The 20,226-nt window shown below is 50.2% G+C and overlaps 1 protein-coding gene and 1 pseudogene across 5 annotated transcripts; one reads left to right on the top strand and one right to left on the bottom strand.

Moving 5' to 3' along the window:
* Positions 1-502: 502 nt before the first annotated feature.
* TMEM161A (transmembrane protein 161A) lies at positions 503-18,714 on the top strand. 5 transcript variants are annotated; one of them, XM_027587580.2, is made up of 13 exons: positions 865-955; positions 1,388-1,538; positions 3,463-3,941; positions 4,585-4,665; positions 5,045-5,142; positions 5,254-5,410; positions 7,346-7,497; positions 16,624-16,684; positions 16,784-16,927; positions 17,034-17,147; positions 17,295-17,469; positions 17,585-17,681; positions 17,998-18,714. In XM_027587580.2, the coding sequence occupies exons 3-13, from the start codon at positions 3,886-3,888 to the stop codon at positions 18,249-18,251; spliced, it is 1,389 nt and encodes a 462-aa protein (XP_027443381.2). In that variant the 5' UTR covers positions 865-955; positions 1,388-1,538; positions 3,463-3,885; the 3' UTR covers positions 18,252-18,714. The 5 variants fall into 5 exon arrangements, with proteins under 5 accessions (XP_027443379.2, XP_027443382.2, XP_027443378.2 ...); XM_027587578.2 differs by lacking the exons at positions 865-955; positions 1,388-1,538 and adding an exon at positions 503-546; XM_027587581.2 differs by lacking the exons at positions 865-955; positions 1,388-1,538 and adding an exon at positions 510-546 and having other exon boundaries at positions 3,838-3,941; positions 5,329-5,410.
* LOC113918779 lies at positions 9,185-9,588 on the bottom strand (annotated as a pseudogene).
* Positions 18,715-20,226: the final 1,512 nt, after the last annotated feature.

The following is a 20,226-nucleotide window of genomic DNA, read 5'->3' as shown; positions in this document are numbered from 1 at the left end:
GAGGTATTCCAAGATGAAAGATAGCATTTACAGGGGCCTGGAGGTATGAGCTAGTACGGCCAGTGGCAAGCTGTATTACAGTGTGTACGATAGTGCTGGCGGCTGACTGAAGTCAGGTAGAGGTGTAAGAATTCAGTCTGAGCACTTGGGAGTCTAGTCAGTGGGAGCCACCGAATGTTCTTCATCAGGGGAGTTCCACACTCAGAACTCTCCAGCGGGAGGCAGTGCGTGGATAAATGAATGTATCTGCCTCAGACCTGCGCAATAGGTGCGGATGCTAGGAGACTGTATCTCAGAGAGGACAGCTACACAGGGTACCAGAGAGTCCTGACTCAACCGACGTCGGAGCTTGCCGAACGTCTTCGAACTACAACTTCCGGCATGCAACGCGAGCGACCTCGTGTCCCTCGTGGTTTGCTCCAGCTGCAAGCCTGACGATTGGCCTTACGGGCTGTTTGTCAGAACAGAATCGGGCTCTGATTGGTTGTACTCCTGCGAGATGCCCGGAGCCTCAGGTCAGCCGACCGCGCTCCCGCCGGCGACATGGTGAGCCGGCAGCCAGCCACATGGGGGGCCTATGGCTGAAGGGCAGGAGGTTCCGCTGAGGGTGTCCAGGGAGACACCGAGTGGACTGGGATCCCTTTGTGGGGACTGAGAGCTCTGAGGGACTCTGGGTCGCGCTGAGGGCCGTGTGTCCCTCTCTGGGTTCAGTCTCTCTGTGGGACCTACGTGGGGGTTGGGGGTTCTGTCTAGGGGACTGGAGGCCCCTGAGCGTTCGGGAATTCTGGAAAATCTCTGGGGGCCCTCTAGGGGACTGGGGTCCTGCCGAGGGGTCGCAGCCCCGCGGAGAGGACTGGGAACGTACGGATCCTCGCTGGGGAGGTTGGGGGTCCCTCTGGAGCCCACGCTGGCGACGTGGGTCCTGTGGAAGCATGGGGTCGCTGCATGTATTGAGGTGTGTGGAAGGGCCAGGGAGAGCCCTGAGAGGAGGAGCCAGGCCAAGGGGATGTGGATGGCCTCGGGGCGGGCGAGGGTCCCAGAATTGGAGACAGCACAGTTGGAACCTTCAGGTCTCACGCTGCTCAATAAACCTATTGAGTTTATTCTTCAAACTTAGCCTGGCCACTGCGGGGCGAGAGCGGGAAGTCCCAACCCCTAAATGTTCGGACTGGGCAGAGGGAGGGGCCCTGGAGGACGACTCGACCCTTCCTGGAGGATTCCCCAAGGAGGGGCGTTGGAAGTGCACCTGAACATGAAAAGTGGACGTGGTTCCAGGCCTGGGTGCAGGAAGCAATGGGAGATGAGAGGAAGGGTTCTTTAGAACAGGATGGAGGAAAGTCTCATTGGTGTTAGCAGGTAGCCGGATTCTCCTATTCTCGGATTGTAGGTCCAGGGAAAGACTTTGAGCAGGAAAGGGACGTGGGCTGATGGGAGGCTCCAGATATCTTTGGAAATCTGCAGAGCCAGGACCTCAAGACCAGAGGCTGCTGGGGGATGGGGCTTGAAAAACATCCCTGGACCGACCTCAAGAGCCTCAGGTGGAGGGATGCTTGTCTTTCTTTTTTTTTTTTTTTTAAGATTTTATTTATTTATTTGAGAGAGAGAGAGAGAATGAGAGAGAGAGAGCATGAGAGGGAAGAGGGTTAGAGGGAGAAGCAGACTCCCCACTGAGAAGGGAGCCCGATGTGGGACTCGATCCCAGGACTCCAGGATCATGGCCTGAGCTGAAGGCAGTCGCTTAACCAACTGAGCCACCCAGGCGCCTGGGATGCTTGTTTTTCTTCCCTCCTTCCATTCTCCTCCCCTTCCTCTTTCTCCTTCCCTCCCTCTCTCCTTCCTTCCTTCTGTCCTTCCTCTCCTAGGTGCTGGGACCGAAGTTTGAACAACAGTCCCCTCCCTGGGAGGTGTCAGAGGGTGATAGGGGTCTGCAATGGAGAGCCCAGGGATCTGGAAGGGCCTCTGAGACCCCAGTAGTTTGACGCAGGGAGGGCTACCTAGAGAGCCGGGCCGTGAGTCAGGGAGTCTTGAGCTGGGCCCTTCAAGTGTTGCAGGCTGCGAAAAGGAGTTGGATGTTGACTGACCTCATGACTCACTGGGAAGGGCCGAGTGCTATGTCCGCGGGAGTGACAGGCAGGTACTGGGCCCCCCTGAGATGATGTGCGTGCAAAGCATAGAGGTCCAGGCTAGAGATGCCCCTGTGCTGGGGTCATGCCTGGCCGCCGGTGGTTAAAAACCTAGCAGGAGATTGAGTCACAGGGTGGAGGCCATAGAGGGAAAAGGAAAGTCAGCAGGGGAGCCCCAGGATCTGATGTCTGGAGAGGCGCCAATGGGAGGCTCCGGGGGCGCAGGAAGGGGCTGAAGAAGATCTTAGGAGGAGGCCTGGGCCCTGGGAGAGACCCGCCTCACTGGGCTTGGAAGGGTGCTCCCTGACCATGACCGTGCCCACGGTCTTTAGTGACCAATAGCCAGTCTGCACTTGGGGGTTAGGGAGGGTGAGCAGTGAGAATAGGAGATTAGTGAGATTTAAAGACCAGAAAGATATAAATAAATTAAAAAATATATATATATTAAAAAAAAAGGGGGTGCCTGGGTGGCTCAGTTGGTTAGGCGACTGCCTTTGGCTCAGGTCATGATCCTGGAGTCCCAGGATCGAGTCCCGCATCGGGCTCCCTGCTGAGCGGGGAGTCTGCTTCTCTCTCTGACCCTCCCCCCCTCATGCTCTCTCTATCTCATTCTCTCTCTCCAAAAAAAAAAAAATTAAAGACCAGAAAGATGGTGCACCGACCTCATTACTGAGAAAATGTTTCTGGTTTACAAGTTACAGGCATAGAAAAAATATCCTGTTAGTTATCTTAATGATGGATTTCTCAGCAGTCATTCTGAATTACTGTGTTGGCCCGATACCCATCACACTAGAGCTTTTCCAATTAAAGTTAGCATATTCTTGCCTGATTAAAGGATAATTTTAATAATTAATTTTAATATTAAAGTAATCTTTATTTCACTTTGTTAATTATATCATAATACTAGTCGACAGTGCTCCTGAGCACATAATTTTATATAATTACATAATTACTGATACCAAATTGGTATTTACTGCATTCAAGCAGGAAAACCCAGCTTCAGACTAACAAAAGCATTTCTTCTAAAATGTTTTAAAATTAATATATGAAAACGTGTTATGAATTGGTAAAAAGTTTGTTATGTAGAACTTAGTGAGAAATTCCTAATTTAAAAAAGTCATCCCACTCATATATGTAAGTCTTTGTCCTGAAACTGGTTAGTGGCCAGAAATAGGCTTTCCAAGGAGGTTGATTACCAAGGGAGGGAGGAGGAGAGGGTGATGGGATCATGAGGCTAATTTCCGGTGGGAAAGATGGAGACTGAGCTGCCAGGGGGAAAGATGATGTGTGGGTGGGACCGTGGGAGGGGAGCCTCTTTCACTGGCTGTGCTCCTTGTAGGTCCGGATGGTGGTCTTGACAGCATATGAAACAAAACAGGCAGCGCCCCATTTCCAGATGGGGAAACCGAGGCCTCAGGAAGATGAATACCTGAAATCCATAGCGAAGGCCAGAAGTGAACCCCAGCGTGTGCTCTCCACCACCCCACACCCCAGCTAGGTGGTGGTGGTAGGGAGTGCGGGAATCCACACAGAGCAGGGGCTCCCAGGGTTGAGGCTGAGCCACCCCAGGCCCCTCCCTCAAGATGCAGCTGGAGCCCCCCCGAGGCCCTTCCTTCCCAACCTGGCCCCAGCCTCTCTATAAATAGCCTGAGTTCCGAGGCACGGAGCTTGTGACCTTCTGGCAGGCACTGCCCTTCATGTCCCCTCCCCGCAGGCGGTCCTGGGAGTGCAGCTGGTGGTGACCCTGCTCACCGCCACCCTCATGCATAGGCTAGCGCCGCACTGCTCCTTCGCACGCTGGTTGCTCTGCAACGGCAGGTGAGCCGCAGCCCCACCCCGGGTGGTGGGAGGAGCCCCACCGGGCCCCTCCCCTTTGCTTCCTCCAAACCCCTCCGCTTGCCCTCCAAAGAGTAGTTTTTTTTTTTAAAACAACTTTATTGAGATATAACTGACATACAATAAACTGCAAATATTTGAAGCACACAGTTGGATCAGTTTTGACAGAGGTACACACACCCATGAGACCGCATTTCCACACTGGGAAGAGCAGCTGCTTTCCCTTACTCCTGCATCCAGGAATCTAACCCCCCTTCCACACTCCTCTTGCTGTAGATCTGTTCCCTGCAGTGCTTTTTGTCCCTGTTCGGATCTCGGACCCTTTCTGAGACCTGGTGGAAACTGTGAACTTTCCCTCCAGAACAATGCACACGCCTGCTCCACCTGAAGAGATAGCCCGCAGATTCAGGGGTGTCCGGGACCCCATAGTTTCTCACTGCACTCCCCCCAGCAAAACCATAGCCCACCCCCCAGGCCTTCCCCTGGCCTTGCATGGTCCCTGCCCATCCTGTCCCCATGCATTTCGGGTCCAGCTCTCCCCGACCCCAGTCCTGGGTTTGAGGATTCACTGCCTTGAGCCCTCCACGCCGCGGGAGCTTTCTTGACTTCCCGTCTTTGCCCTCAGTCTCTTCCGATACAAGCACCCTACTGAGGAAGAGCTTCGGGCCCTGGAGGGAAAGCCGAAGCCCAGAGGCAGGAAGGAGCGGTGAGTGAGCCCCCAGCCTTAGGGGAGCGGCTCCCTTTCCAGGCGCACGCAGTTCTGGGCACCTAGGAGAGTGGTGGATACCCCAGGTTGAGATGTCACTGTCATTCATTGGTTGCCTTGGGCTGACAGCTAACGCTTATTGCTTATTGGAAGTTTGCTCTGGGCCATCCCTGGTGAGCTGCGGCATCTGCAGCCTGGTGTGCGGAGACCCAGGCTGGGGAGAAGGTTAACTCCCAAACCAGCTCCTCCTGTGCTCTGAGGGTGGCACGGTGGAACCTTCCAGGCTGGTGTGGGGTGGGCCGCCATGTCTGGCTGGGGAGGAGAGAACAGAGGATGCACTCCTCCTCCTCCCCTGACCGCCTCCCCCCCCCCCCCACAGGTGGGCCAATGGTTATAGTGAAGAAAAGCCCTTGTCTGTGCCCCGAGATGCCCCTTTCCAGCTGGAGACCTGCCCCCTCACAGCGGTTGATGCCCTCGGTAACAGCCCAGCTGGGTCCCCAACGTCCCAGCCTCAGCCCACACCCTGGCGGCATTGGTGAGGGGGGTGTCCTGCGCTGGGCTGTGGACTGAGCTGCGTGCTCCCCGCAGTCCTGCGCTTCTTCCTGGAGTACCAGTGGTTCGTGGACTTTGCCGTGTACTCGGGTGGCGTGTATGTCTTCACAGAGGCCTACTACTATGTGCTGGGCCCGGTCAAGGAGACCAACATCGCGGTGTTCTGGTGTCTGCTCGCTGTCGCCTTCTCCGTGTATCCTTCCTCAGGCTGCCCAGTGGGTCAGGGAGGAGGGAGGCATGTGGGAGTGGGACTCAAGCTTTCCTTTACCCCCATCCCCAAATTGGCATATCAGCTATCTGCTGTCCTACAAAACTCCCCAAAACTGGGTGGTGTAAAATGGTCACTATTTTATTTGCTCTCCTCCCGGGCTGGGCTGAGCCCAGCCGCCTTATCTCTACTCTAAGAGGTCCCGCCTTCCAGCAGGCCAAGCCAAGCTTCCTCCTGGTAGCAGAAATACCAGCAAGGAAGAAGGGGTGCTGTGGGCCTCCTAAGGCTTTGCAGGAAGTTGGCCCACCCCCATCCCTGTCCATTCTCTTGGTCAAAGCAAGTCACCGGCCCAGATGCAGGGGCAGGAAAAGAGATGCCCCCTCTGCTACGTTTTTTTGTTCTTTTTTTTTTTTAAGATTTATTTATTTATTTATTTGAGAGAACGAGAATGAGAGAGAGAGAGAGAGAGTACATGAGGGGGGGAGGGTCAGAGGGAGAAGCAGACTCCCCACCGAGCAGGGAGCCTGATGCCAGACTCGATCCTGGGACTCCAGGATCATGACCTGAGCCGAAGGCAGTCGCTTAACCAACTGAGCCACCCAGGCGTCCCTTTTTGTTCATTTTTTAAAATTATTTTTAATATTTAAAAAAGATTTTATTTATTTACTTGTTTATTTATTTATTTGACAGAGAGAGAGAGAGAGAGAACAAGCAGAGAGAGTGGCAAGCAGAGGGAGAGGGAAGGCAGGCTTCTCGCGGAGCAGGGAGCCCGATGTGGGGCTCGATCCCAGGACCCTGGGATCATGACTTGAGCCCAAGGCAGATGCTTAACTGACTGAGCCACCTAGGTGCCCCTCTGCTACATTTTTTTATGAAGCTGTCCAGGGAACAGAGGCAAACCTCTGACATTGAGGACCCAAGTCTGAGAAAATGCCCTTGTGGGATGGGCTTGTGAAGAAAAGTCCATCTTGAAGCCCACACTGGTTCTGGAAAGCCCCATGGGTCTCTTTCAGGACATATTCGAGATACAGCCCTTGTATCTCTGATAGCTTCTTAGGGGAGTGGGAAATTCACCTGCTGTGAATGCAGCCAGGCTAGGTGGGTCAGGGAGGCCAGACCTCCTGAAGAGACAGACTTGCTGGCTCTTTCAAGGAGAAATGGCCACAGGTAGGGGTGCCTGGGTGGCTCATTTGGTTGAGTGTCCAATTCTTGGTTTCAGCTGCGGTCATGGTCTCAGTGTCGTGGAACGGAACCCCCTGACTTGGGCTCTGAGCTTGGCATGGAGTCTGCCTGAGATTCTTTCCCCCTTCCCCTCCCTCCTCCTCTACTCCTCCCCACACTTGCTGTCTCTAAAATAAATAAATGGAAGGAAGGAAGGAAGGAAGGAAGGAAGGAAGGAAGGAAGGAAGGAAGGAAGAAAGAAGAAAGAAGAAAGAAAGAAAGAAAGAAAGAAACAAATAAAGAAAGAAATAAATAAAGAAAGAAAGAAAGAAAGAAAGAAAGAAAGAAAGAAAGAAAGAAAGAAAGAAAAAGAAAGAAAAAGAAAGAAAGAAAAAGAAAGAAAGAAAGAAAGAAAGAGAAAGAAAGAAAGAAAGAAAGAAAGAAAGAAAGAAAGAAAGAAAGAAAAAGAAAGAATTAAAGAAAAGAAAGAGAGAAATGGCCACAGGTAGTGTTATGAGGCTGAGCTGGAGGCCCAGGCACGCCTGCCACCCACACACCGCAAGCCTGCTGACACAGGCGTGAGCAGGGCTGGACCTTGTGTCCTGGGCTTGTTCGGCGGCTCACTCTTCTCCTTGGTCACCGCCCTGCTCCCCGAGACTCCAAACCCCAACGACGGTGTTTGGGTTCTGGAGCTGGGGGAGTCCCTGGCTGGGAGTGGGGCACAGCAGCTGCTCAGGGCTTCCTTAGCCCTGCCCCCAGCAAGATGTTCCTGGTGGTGACCCGGCTGTACTTCAGTGCAGAGGAGGGGGGCGAACGCTCTGTCTGCCTCACCTTTGCCTTCCTCTTCCTGCTCCTGGTCATGCTGGTGCAGGTGGTCCAGGAGGATACTCTCGAGCTGGGCCTGGAGCCAGGTATGTGCGGCGTTTGGGGCATGGGGTCACCACGCGGATCACTCCCTCGTGGAAGTGGGGTTAAGTGGCTCGTTCCACCAGCACATAATAGGTGAAGGGGGGGTACTCCTTGGGCCTGAGCAGTCTCTCTGGCAGCTTGCTGCCCTGCACATCTGGGGCTTTGGGGCAAGAGGATATCTGGTCTCACTGCCTCTGATGGCTGCCTGCAGCTGCAGTTCTTCGCAGGGCGCTTCTGTACCCCCCATCTGCCCTCTCCCCGGCAGCCATAATGATTTAATATTTACCCATTCTAATTTAATTTGGTGAAGGAAATGGGTAAATGGCACAACATTCATAAAGTACAAGAGGCTATACATAGAGTAAAAATCACCCACCCTGATTAGCTCTCCTTCCAAGAGGAAAACTGGGAGACCACTTTCCTTTTTCCCCATAAAACGGTAGTGTTTATGGCTCTCCACCTTGTCTTTTTCCCTTAAAAACATGAATTTGGAGGTTGTTCCTTGATGCTACATACAGTGTGGGTTGGTTGGTTGGTTGGTTTTTTTGTTTTGTAATACCCACATAGTATTTCATTTTATGGAAGTTCCATGATTATTTAACCAGTCCCCTACTTCTGGACATCTAAGTCTTTCACTATTAAATGTTATTGTTCAAAACCATGTTGTAACACAACAGTGTCGTATGGGAATAGCCCTGCACATGCAGCCCTGTGTGAGAAACTGCATTTGTAATTTCGATAATGTTGTAAATTGCCATTTAGGAAAAGATTAATGAAGTGCCTATTTCCCCACATTCTCTCCAGTGTGTTTCCTCAGACTTTTTTTTTTTTTTTGTCTTGGGTAACCTGATGAGTGAAAATATAAGCGAGGTTGAGCATCTTTTCCTCTGTGGACAAGTCATTTCTATCTGCCTTCCAGTAAAGTCTGTTCTTTTGCCCAGTTTTCTACTGAGTTGTTGACCTTTTTATTGATTTGTAGGAGCTCTTTATATATTAGAGACATTAGGCTTTGTGTGTGATAGTAGTTGGAAATATTTTTCTTAGTTTCCCATTTTTCTTTTGAGTTTCTCTATTCTTTGGATGATCTTTAAAAATATAATTTGGATCACATCACTTCTGTGCCTGATACCAGATTCTGGTGGTCTTTGGATAAAGATCAAATCCTTGAGCTTTATCTTCACCAATTCTCCCTGCTTTTCAATTTTTAAGATTATATAATGTTTAATATATAGTATATATATGTATAGAACATGTGTATGTAAATTACAAAGCAAAATAATAATGTAACAAACTCACTTCTTAAATGAGAACTAGAACATTCCCAATGTTCTTGCATGTCTCTGGTGCTCCTTTCCAATCCCACCACCTTCCACTCCTACTCACAGCCCCAACCAGTCTCTCAAATCTTGTGTTTATCATTCTTTTGCCTTTTTTTTTTTTTGGAGGGACTTCTTGTTCTTACTGATACTTATTTTTTTAACAAGTCTGCTATATGGTAATGCAGTATTTTATTCTGTTCATTACCAACTAATACTCAAGAACTTTTATAATATTAATATAACTTAATCTAAAAGAATCAACTTACTTTGTTTACATTTCAATATTGGGTACGAGAGAGTCAAAATAATTATGGTCAAAATTATTATATAAAAAATTATAGTAAATGCTCGGTGTTAGTCTACATACAATTTAGTTTTTGGCATAAAGTTATTTAGTTGCCAGGAAGAACATTTGGTTTACTTCACTAATAGGAATATCTCTTAATGCTGGGATGGCCTCTTCTTGGTATTTCTTCTGCTGTTGATTTTTAGCATAGTTATCTGTGATTGTATGAATGGAGTTGAGTGGAGAGGTACTCATCAGGTTTATTCCAAATAAGAGTGCTAACCAATTACTATAGTAATGAGGAAGTAGACGGGCAATGCAACTGCCCAGTATTTTTCAGGCCAATAGGTTAATCCTAAGGAGTTTCGCCAAGATTCAGGAATAAATGCCCACACAAGATACAGGATGAAGCCAAATTGGGAGCTTAAGAAAAGAACAAAGCCATAAATCGCTCTTTCTGGCAATGGCGACGGTGAATTTTCCACCATTTTCCCTGTGGCTTTAGACAATCTTGGGTCCTCGAAGCGCCCACTCAGGCCCCTCCCGACAGCTCGGCCACTTCAGCCCCAAGTGCCCCGCGCAAGCCCCCTCCGGAAAGCCTCCGCGGGGCCGAGAAAGGGAAAAACTAAAGGAAAGGCCGGGTCGCTCCGGTGCCCCCGATTCCGCCCAGGCACAGGCACACTGCAACCCTTGCCGGCCCGGAGCGCGCGAGCCCCGGGGACGACCCCCCCTTTTTTTTTATTTTAATTTTTTTAAAAGATTTTATTTATTTATTTGAGAGAGAGAGAATGAGGGATAGAGAGCACGAGAGGGAGGAGGGTCAGAGGGAGAAGCCGACTCCCTGCCCAGCGGGGAGCACGATGTGGGACTCGATCCAGGGACTCGAGGATCATGACCTGAGGCGAAGACAGTCGCTTAACCAACTGAGCCACCCAGGCGCCCATCAATCAAAGGACTTTTTTTTAAAAAGCTTCTTCTGCTCAGGGTTGCCGTGGGGAGTAGCATCTAAGAAGGAGCCGCTCGGGCGCCCCATTCCTGTGCCTTTGTAAAAGGTAGTTTCATCACATATATTTCTGTCCCTAAAGAATTCATCATACAGTTTGCTCGCTGTTGCGGATGGTGCCAGCCAGTGTATAATCAGCCAACTGGTGCTTTTCGGTCTTTTTGATATTGTTTACAGAACGAGGCCGTGTTGGTCTGGGCAGCTTTTGTTCATCTCTTCTCACAGATGAATGACGTTCTCTGATGAGGCCACTTGTCTTTATTTGTCTATTCTTCTGTTGCTGGACATCTTGGTGGTTTCCAGATTTGAGCTTTTCTCACAGTTGCTATAGGGAACATTGTTTCCTCATACGCACGTGTAGGCATTTCTTTTGGGCACAGGATCTGGGGACAAGGTGGACGTGTTCTCCTTCATTAAGATGGTGCCTCAGCATTTTTCAGAGCCATGCAGCCTGGGGTTCCAAGTGTGGACCCTGGACTCAGGCGGCACCCTGGGCAAGCGTGGGTGACCTTGCAACAGCCCCCTGCCTCACCTCCCTGCTTGTAAGGTGGGGTGGTGAACCTTACAGGGGCACAGTCAGGTGTAAGTGAGTTGAGGTCTACAGAAAGTGCTTGATTTTTGCCCGTCTAGCAGTGGAAAACGATGCCTTTAGTGGTCTTAACGTGCATTGCTCTGATTACTTGGGAGGCTGAGCAGCTTTTCCTGTTTATTCATGATTCTCATTTCCTCTTCTTTGAAGAGTTTGTTCAAGTTGTTGCTCATTTTTCTTTGAGGCTATATGTGTTTTTTTCCTCCATTTTTTTTTTGTTGTTGTTGTTGTGGTAAAATACACATAACATTTACCATTTTATTGTTTTTAAGTGTTCACTTCAGTGGCATTAAGCACATTCACCCTGTTGTGCGACCATCACCACCATCCATCCCCCGCTTTTCACCTTGCAAATCTGAAACTCTGTCCCCATTAAACACTGCTCTCCATTTCCCCCCACCCCCCCAGCCCCTGGCGCCCACCATCCTACTTTCTGTCTCTATGAATCTGACCACCCTAGACGCTTTATATGAGGGCAATCATGCAGTATCTGTCTTTCAGTGCTGGCTTATTTCATTCAGCATAACGTCCTTAAGGTTCACCCATGTTGTAGCCTATGTTCAAATTTCCTTCCTTTTTAAGGCTGAATAATATTCCCTTTGCATGAATATATCCCATTTTGCTCATCCATTCATGTATCGATGGACATTTACGTTGCTCCTTTGTTTCAGCTACTGCGAATAGTGTTGCTATGAACATGGGTGTACAAGTCCCTGCTTTAATTCTTTGGGTACAGATCCAGAGGTGGGATTGCTGGATTACGTAGTAATTCTATGTTTAATTTTTTGAAGAGTCAACAAACTGTTTTCTTGGGTGGCTGCACCATTTTACATTCTTACCACAGGGGTTCCAGCTTCCCCACATCCTCACCAACCTGTGTTATCTTCCTTTTCTTTTTCCTTAAGAGTGACCATCCTAGTGGGTGTGAGGTGGTATCTCATTGTGGTTTTTATCTGTATTTCCCTAATGATGAGTGATGCTGAGCACATCTTCATATGCTTGTCCGTCATCTGTATATCTTCTTTGGAGAAATTGTCTATTTTCTTTTTCTTTTACAAAGATTTTATTTATTTATTTATTTTTTTTTTAAAAGATTTTATTTATTTATTTGTCAGAGAGAGAGAGAGAAAGAGCACAAGCAGGAGGAGTGGCAGGCAGAGGGAGAAGCAGGCTTCCTGCTGAGCAGGGAGCCCGATGCGGAACTCAATCCCAGGACCCTGGGATCATGACCTGAGCCGAAGGCAGCTGCTTAACCAACTGAGCCACCCAGGCATCCCAAGATTTTATTTTTTTTAAAAAAAGATTTTATTTATTTGACAGAGAGAGACACAGTGAGAGAGGGAACACAAGCAGGGGGAGTGGGAGAGGGAGAAGCAGGCTCCCTGCTGAGCAGGGAGCCCAATGTGGAGCTCCATCCCAGGACCCTGGGAACATGACCTGAGCCGAAGGCAGATGCCTAACAACTAAGCCACCCAGGTGCCCTCAAAGATTTTATTTTTAAGTAATCTCTACACCCAATGCGGGGCTCAAACTTATGACCCCGAGATCAAGAGTCACATGTCCCACTAACCAAGCCAGCCAGGTGCTTCCTTTGCCTATTTTTGAAACTTTTTTTTTTTTTTTTTTTGGGGGGGGTGATGAGTTTTAGGAGTTCTGTGTATATATTGGGGATATTCATCCCTTATCAGATATATGATTTGCAAATGTTTTTTTCCCATTCTGTGGGTTACCCTTTTACTCCATTAGTATTATCTTTTGTTGTACACATTTTTTTTTTTAATTCCCATGAGTCCCATTTGTCTCTATTTTCTTTTGTGGCTCATACCTTCGGTGCTAGATCTGACATCATCACCAAATCCAACGTTATGAAGCTTTTCTGGGCTGTATATCTTTACTATTTTTTTTTCTTGTTGATTTGTAGGGTTTCTTTATATATTGTGGGAACTGATCCTTTGTAACATGTGTGGCACATACTTCCTCCTATCAAATCTGACACACCATTATTTCCTGAACCACAGAAAAGAGATTAAAAGCACTGTTAAACTATTGCATGCCATCAATGGTCATGTGTATCTCAATTTTAAAGAAGTTAAAATGGGGGGCAGTGTATCTTCAAATTTGTGGCATGGCTTTTCACTTTCTTTGTGGTGGGTTTTTTTTTTTTTTTTGCCTCTTAAAAAAATTGTGGGGAGGGCACCTGGGTGTCTCAGTTGGTTAGGCGACTACCTTTGGCTCGGGTCATGATCCTGGAGTCCCGGGATCGAATCCCACATCGGGCTCCCTGCTCAGCAGGGAGTCTGCTTCTCCCTCTGACCCTCCCCTCTTCTCATGCTCTCTCTCTCAAATAAATAAATAAAATCTTTAAAAAAAATTATGGGGCATCTGTCTGGCTCAGTTGGTGGAGCATGTGACTCTCGATCTTGGGGCTGTGAGTTCGAGCCCCATGTTGGGTGTAGAGATTGATTAAAAATAAAATCTTTTTTTTTTAAGATTTTATTTATTTATTTGACAGAGAGAGAGAGAGATAGCAAGAGCAGGAACACAAGCAGGGGGAGTGGGAGAGGGAGAAGCAGGCTTCCCACTGAGCAGGGAGCCTGATGCGGGGCTCGATCCCAGGACCCTGGGATCATGACCTGAGCCGAAGGCGGACGCTTAACAACTGAGCCAACCAGGCGCCCCTTAAAAATAAAATCTTGAAAAATATTGTCCTCAAATGTTTTATTTTGAAAAATTCCAAACCTCAGAATGGTTGGAAGAATCCTCTAATGAACTCCCAGATGCCCTTGACCTAGATTCATTTAGCCATGTTTGCATTATTCTCTGCACATGCACACACCACACTTTTTTGGGCTCAGCCACTGAATACAGTTGCAGCCCTCCCCTCTGGTTTCTTTTGATGAATAGCAGTTCCTTATTTTAGTTGATTATTGTCTTGAAGATATTCCCCTCTCTTCCCTACAATCAGAAAGACATTTTATATTTTCCAACACAATATTTCAATTTTGCCTTTCACATAAGCCCTTAAACTCCTGGTCGTTCACTACTGTCTTATGAGGTAGGGATCAAACTGAGTGTTTTCCATGGGATAACCTTGTTGTACAATTGTATTTTTAGTGAATTGTGGGTTCTTTTGGTTTTTCTTTCATCTTTTCCAATCTTTTTTTGTGTGGCTAGGACCTCTGGCTTTTATAGCACTATTCTGGTAGGCTTCTTTTTCTTTTTTCCAATTTTTTAAAAAGATTTTATTTATTTATTTGACAGACAGAGACACAGCAAGAGAGGGAACACAAGCAGGGGGAGTGGGAGAGGGAGAAGCAGGCTTCCCGCGGAGCAGGGAGCCCGATGCAGGGGCTCGATCCCAAGACCCTGGGATCACGACCTGAGCCGAAGGCAGATGCCCAATGACTGAGCCACCCAGGCACACCTTGTTTTCAGTTTCTTAGTTGGCTATTTAGCTCACTAATTTTCAGCTTCTTCTATTTCTCTTTCTGGCATTTCTAGCACGAAGGCTATAAATATTTTACTAAGTCCCACTTTTGTCCACTTCTTAAGTTTTGACTTGTAATTTTCATTATCAGGCAATTCTGGGTATTTTTAAGTTTCCATTGTGATTTCTTTCTTTTTCTTTTCTTTTTTTTTAGAGAGGGGAAGGGGCAAAAGGAGAGGGAGTGAGAGAATCCCAAGCAAGCTCCATGCCCAGTGCTGAGCCCGGTGCAGGGCTCGATCTCACAACCTCGAGATCATGACCTGAGCTGAAATCAAGAGTTGGATGCTTAACTGACTGAGCCACCCAGGTGCCCTAGTCAGTGTTTTCTTTATATGTTTTGTGGCTAATTGACAAGGTGTTTACAAGTATTGAATTTCTATATATACCTGGTGAATCAACCATTTTATCATGGTATATTGACCACTTCTGATTCTAATAATACTTCTGTCTTACTCTGGTTTATCTGGTAATAATATAGACTTTTCAGCTTTCTTTTTTTTTTAAGTTGAGATATAATTGACATATAACATTGTTAGTTTCAGGTATACAATATAATGATTCAATATTTGTATGTATTACAAAACAATCACAACAACAAATCTGCTTAACATCTATCACCATACATATACAACTTTTTTTCTTATGATGAAAACTTTTAAGATCTACTTTTAGCAACTCTCAAATATACAATACCACCTTTCTTTTGATTAGTATTTGTCATATCTTTTTAACATCCCTTTTCTTTCAACCATACAGGGACATTGTGTTGAGGTATGTCTCCTTTAAAAAACATACAGCTAGGGGCGCCTGGGTGGCTCAGTCATTGAGCGTCTGCCTTTGGCTCGGGTCATGGTCCCGGGGTCCTGGGATGGAGCCCCATGTTGAGCTCCCTGCTCCGTGGGAAGCCTGCTTCTCCCTCTCCCGCTCCCCCTGCTTGTGTTCCCTCTCTCGCTGTGTCTCTCTCTGTCAAATAAATAAATAAAATCTTAAAACAACCAACCACACAGGGTGCCTGGGTGGCTCAGTTGGTTAAGCGACCGCCTTCGGCTCAGGTCATGATCCTGGAGTCCCGGGATCAAGTCCCACATCGGGCTCCCTGCTCAGCGGGGAGTCTGCTTCTCCCTCCGACCCTCCCCCATCTCATGCTCTCTCTCTCTCTCATTCTCTCTCTCAAATAAATAAATAAAAAATCTTTAAAACAACAACAACCACCAACCACACAGCTAGATATTTTCAAGTCTGACAATCTGTGTCATTTAACCTCAGAGTTTAACCCACTTACATTTATTGTCATCGCCAACATATTCGGCATTGTTTCTACCATCTTACCTTTTCACCTTCTTTTTGTTCTTTTTCTGTGATTGCTGTTGCCATTGGCTGCCAGTCTAATTGTCTTTCCTCTATGGGTGATCTATCTTAAATCCCTGGCTGCTTTACGATCCCTCTGTTTTTGGTATTCCAGTTTCACTAGTGTCTAGGTATGGATTTCTTCATATTATTCTGGTTTGATATACTTTGTGTGTGTCATTCATTCCACAGTCTTTTGCACTGTTCTCTTCCAGATCTCCTCTCCTCCTTCATTCTCTCTTCCCTTCTCTCTGGGGCTCTCATGTCACTTATGCTGGACTTTCTATTCTGCCCTCCTTATCTCTTAATCTCCCTTCATATTTCCTACCTTTTTATCTTTCTGAGTTGGAATCTGAGTGATTTCTTCAGATCCAATTCATTCATTCCTCCTTTGGCTGTTTTGAATATGCCATTTAACAACCTATCATTTCTGTTTTCCCTTTGGAAGAGCTTAATTGGTTCCTTTGCAAATATAGCTGGTCATCTGAGGTAGCCTCATGTTGCCTGTTCTGTGATTCCACCTTTTATTTTCCTCAGTAATTTCACACATGATAACACCTGCAAAATTTCTGTAGTCAGTAGGGTCTAAACTTTTTTTTTCCCCCCCTGCTTTATGGTGATTTGTTCCCTGGTGTGTTTGGTGATTTGGGTTGTGAGCTCATTTTTATTTGCTTTTACTCTGTGGAAAATCCGAGGGCCTGAACTGAGGATTCTTTCCAGGACTTTGGCTTTAACCTATGGGAGTCCTCATGCCCCTCTGGAATCCTGGTATAATCCAGGAAGCTCAGACTCAGTGGTCCACTGCCCCCCACCCCTTTCTCCCAGTCCAGTCAAGGGTGTCTGCCTGGTCCATATTCCTCGTCTTTAAAATAAAAAACAAACAAACAAAAAAACATAACCAACCAAAACAAACAAACAAACAAAAAAACCCGCACATAGCCGGAGCACAACAAAAGTTTTCCTTTTGCCTGGCCCTGGGTCCAGCTCCCACTGGTGCATTCCTACCCGGGGAGCAAAAGTCTATCTGGGAGGGGGGCAGAGCAGACACTGAGGCTCCAGGGGTCTATTAAACACTGCCCTCTCCTTGTCTTCCCCAGGCCTGGCCAGTATGACCCAGAACTTGGAGCCACTTCTGAAGACGCGGGGCTGGGACTGGGCGTGAGTCCTGGGAAGTGAGGTGGGGCAAGGGCAGCCTGGAACTTGTAGGGGGGTTGCTGACGGGCTTTGGGGCCTCCTGACCCTTCTCTTCTCCCCCAGGCTCCCTCTGGTCAAGCTGGCCATCCGCATAGGGCTGGCATTTGTGGGATCCATGCTGGGTGCCTTCCTCACCTTTCCAGGCCTGCGGCTGGCTCAGACACACCTGGACGCACTGAGCATGTCAGAAGACCGGCCCATGCTGCAGTTATGCAGACTGCCAGATGGGTGGTGGGGGGAGGTGGGAATCTAAAGGAGAGGCTAGGGGGATGGTGGGTGCCCGGGCCTCACTCCTCTGCGCCCTTGTTCCTAGGTTCCTTCTGCATACCAGCTTCCTGGCCCCACTGATCATCCTGTGGCTCTGGACCAAACCCATTGCACGGGACTTCCTGCACCAGGCACCCCTGGGGGAGGTGCCCTTCTCCCTGTGCGCATGGGGGGTGGGTGGGAGGGAGGGCAGTGGGGGCCCTTCTGTGTACCCCAGTCTCTGAGGCTCAGGGAGGAGCCTTGGATCCTGGGGGAGATCCTGGAGCAGGGGTGGCCTCCCTAGCCCCCTCACTCCCCTCCCCAACAGGCTGTCAGACTCAGCCTTCGACTCACTGCGCCTCTGGGTGCTGGTGGCCTTGTGCCTGCTAAGGCTGGCCATGACCAGGCCCCACCTGCAGGCCTACCTATGTCTGGCCAAGGCCCGTGTGGAGCAGCTGCGGCGGGAGGCCGGCCGCATAGAGGCCCGTGAGATCCAGAGGCGGGTATGGGCACCGAAGGTTGGGAGGGAACATGGGGCTCAGGGCAGGTCTCCCTGTCCCTGGGGCTGAGGGTCCGGACCCCCACCCACCCACGTGGTCACTGCTACCGGCCCACTAGGTGGTGCGAGTCTACTGCTACGTGACGGTGGTGAGCCTGCAGTACCTGACGCCACTCATCCTCACCCTCAACTGCACGCTACTGCTCAAGACGCTGGGTGAGGAGTGGCATGGGTGGGGTCGGGTCTTGGGGCCTGGTGTGGGGAGGTGGGGGCCGCGGGGAGCGACGCCGGGCCGGGATGGAGGCAAGTGAGGTGGCGCCTGGGCAGGACTTGGTAATACTGTGGGGGGAGCCTGGGGGGCCCAGAGGAGGGGAGAGTAGGAGGCAGGGCCCGAAGTTGGGGTGGGGGCCAGGAGATAGAGTTTAGGGTGGTGGCGGGGGTAGGAGGTGGAGCCTAGGGCTAGGCGGGTCCCAGAGGTCAAAGCCCGCCTGCACCTCTACCCATCCCTCCCTCCACCCTCCACTTCCCACAGGTGGCTACTCCTGGGGCCTGGGCCCGGTCCCCATGCTGTCCCCCGCCCAGTCCTCAGCCCAGGATCGCCTGGGGGGTCCCGGGGAGGATGAGGCCCAGCAGACGGCGGCCCGGATCGCTGGGGCGCTGGGCGGCCTGCTCACGCCCCTCTTCCTCCGCGCCGTCCTCACCTTCCTCATCTGGTGGACCGCAGCCTGCCAGCTGCTCTCCAGCCTCTTCGGCCTCTACTTCCACCGGCACCTGGCGGGCTCCTAGCCTCCTGCAGACGCCCCTGGGGCCCCAAGTTCCCGGCCTGAGCCAGCGGCTTAAGGGCCGCCCCCTCTGTGTGTGCCTCAGTGTCCTCAGGTGCAAGGTGGGCCCGGGAGCCCTTGCACCACCTGCTGTGCCCGCCCGCTTCACCACAGTGCCTGAGCCCTGGCCCCCAGGAATCCCATGCTTCTGCCTCCAAACTGTGGCCCTGGGCCCCCCCGCCCCCCCCTCCCCGGGCTGAGGATCCCAGGGCCACTGTTCTCAGATTGCATGCCCTCCCTCCCCGCAATTTGAGACAGAGGTCACGGGTCATTCTTCTGAACAAATAAAAGAACAGGCTGATTTCTACTATCAGGATTGGAGTGGTTTGGGAGGTGGCTTTCTGCATTTGGTGCTGAGTGAAGGGAATGACCCGGAAGAGCACAGGGCGATCCAGACAGTAAGCAAAGGCCTGGGAGCAAGAAGTGAAGGCGGCGGGGGTGGGGGGAGTGGGGGGGGGTGGGGGGTGGGGTGCCGGAGCAAGACGGAGTCAGGGCTGAGAGGGTGGTAAGGGAGAGAAGAGGGTGGGGGAGAGCGCAGGGAGGGGACTGGAGGATGAGAAGGGAGGGAGATGGAGAAGACAGATAAAGTTGTAGAAATCTTGCAGGAGTGGGCGCCTGGGTGGCTCAGTCATAGGGGGTCTGCCTTCGGCTCGGGTCATGATCCTGGGGTCCTGGGATCGAGCCCCGCATCGGGCTCCCTGCTCGGCGGGGAGCCTGCTTCTCCCTCTCCCACTCCCCCTGCTTGTGTCCCTTCTCTAGCTTGGTCTCTCTCTGTCAAAGAAATAAATAAAATCTTAAAAAAAAAATCTTGCAGGACGAACAAAATGATAAAAGATGGAAAACAAAGGGGTGGGGGTGGGGGCCAAGGAAATCAGAGAACTGGCCCAGAAGAATCTTCCAAAGAGAGAGAGTTCTGGAGCAGAGGGGAACCCCGATGGGACCAGGTGATGGGAATCCCCTAGGACCGCAAGCTTCCAGGCGCTGCGGGACAAGAGCCCCATCCCAAGGCACGTGTCTGGGAAGTTCCAGAATGAAGACCAGCTCCCCGCCAGGACCGAACGGGTCACACCTGGAATCAGGAGATGATGGAGGGTTGTCTCCTAGTTTTGCCCATCCCGCACTGTGGCCGGCACCCCAGGGATCCCTGAAACCGGAGCCCCCCTCACCCCTGCACCATCAGCCGCTGCAGCGGTGGTGCCTCTGGTCACGTGGCCCTTTGCTTGCTCAGCCAGGGCCATGCGTGCTCTCTGCTCTCAGAGCGCGACCCCCCGGGGTTCAGGGACCCACAGGAAGGTGGAGCCGAGCAAAGAAAAGCAAGAGCGTGAGCGGCACCGTGCCGGGCACAGCGGGGGCGATGGGGTGCGGCGCCCCCAGGACGGCCACAGGCTCTCACTGCTGTGCCTTAAACCACAGACATCTTACACGTTCCCTTTGGGACACATCTCATGATTAAAAAAAAAAAAGTAATGAGAGAAACAAGGTGGAACCACAATCAGAGAAAAATCGGGAAGATAGAAGGGGCTGGTCAGGGTGCTATGTTTTCAGAAGCAATATTACATTTCTGTTAAGTGGCATCAGTGATCACCACCACCCATCGGCGCTTCACACAGGAGGGGACGATTCTGCCCCAAAGGGACACTAGTCAGTGTCTGGAGACATTTTTCTGGAGACAGTTTTGGTTGTCATGACTGAGGGGGACAGGGATGCTACTGCATCGGGGGAGGGTGGAGGCCAAGGGTGCTGCTCGGCACCCTGAGGTGCCCAGATGTCAGCGGTGCCCAGGCCCAGAAGCCCTGTGTTATAAGAGACAGGTATCGGGGCGCCTGGGGGGCTCAGGTCATGATCCTGGGCTCCTGGGATGGAGCCATGCGTCGCGCTCCCTGTGCAGCGGGGAATCTGCTTGTCCTTCTGCTGTTTGTGCTCTCTCTCTAATAAATAAA

This window comes from Zalophus californianus, chromosome 1 (assembly GCF_009762305.2).
Source record: "Zalophus californianus isolate mZalCal1 chromosome 1, mZalCal1.pri.v2, whole genome shotgun sequence".
In the NCBI taxonomy this organism is placed as follows: Eukaryota; Metazoa; Chordata; class Mammalia; order Carnivora; family Otariidae; genus Zalophus; species Zalophus californianus.
Note: the sequence above shows the minus strand (reverse complement) of the source record. Positions and strands in the feature narration are given on the sequence as shown.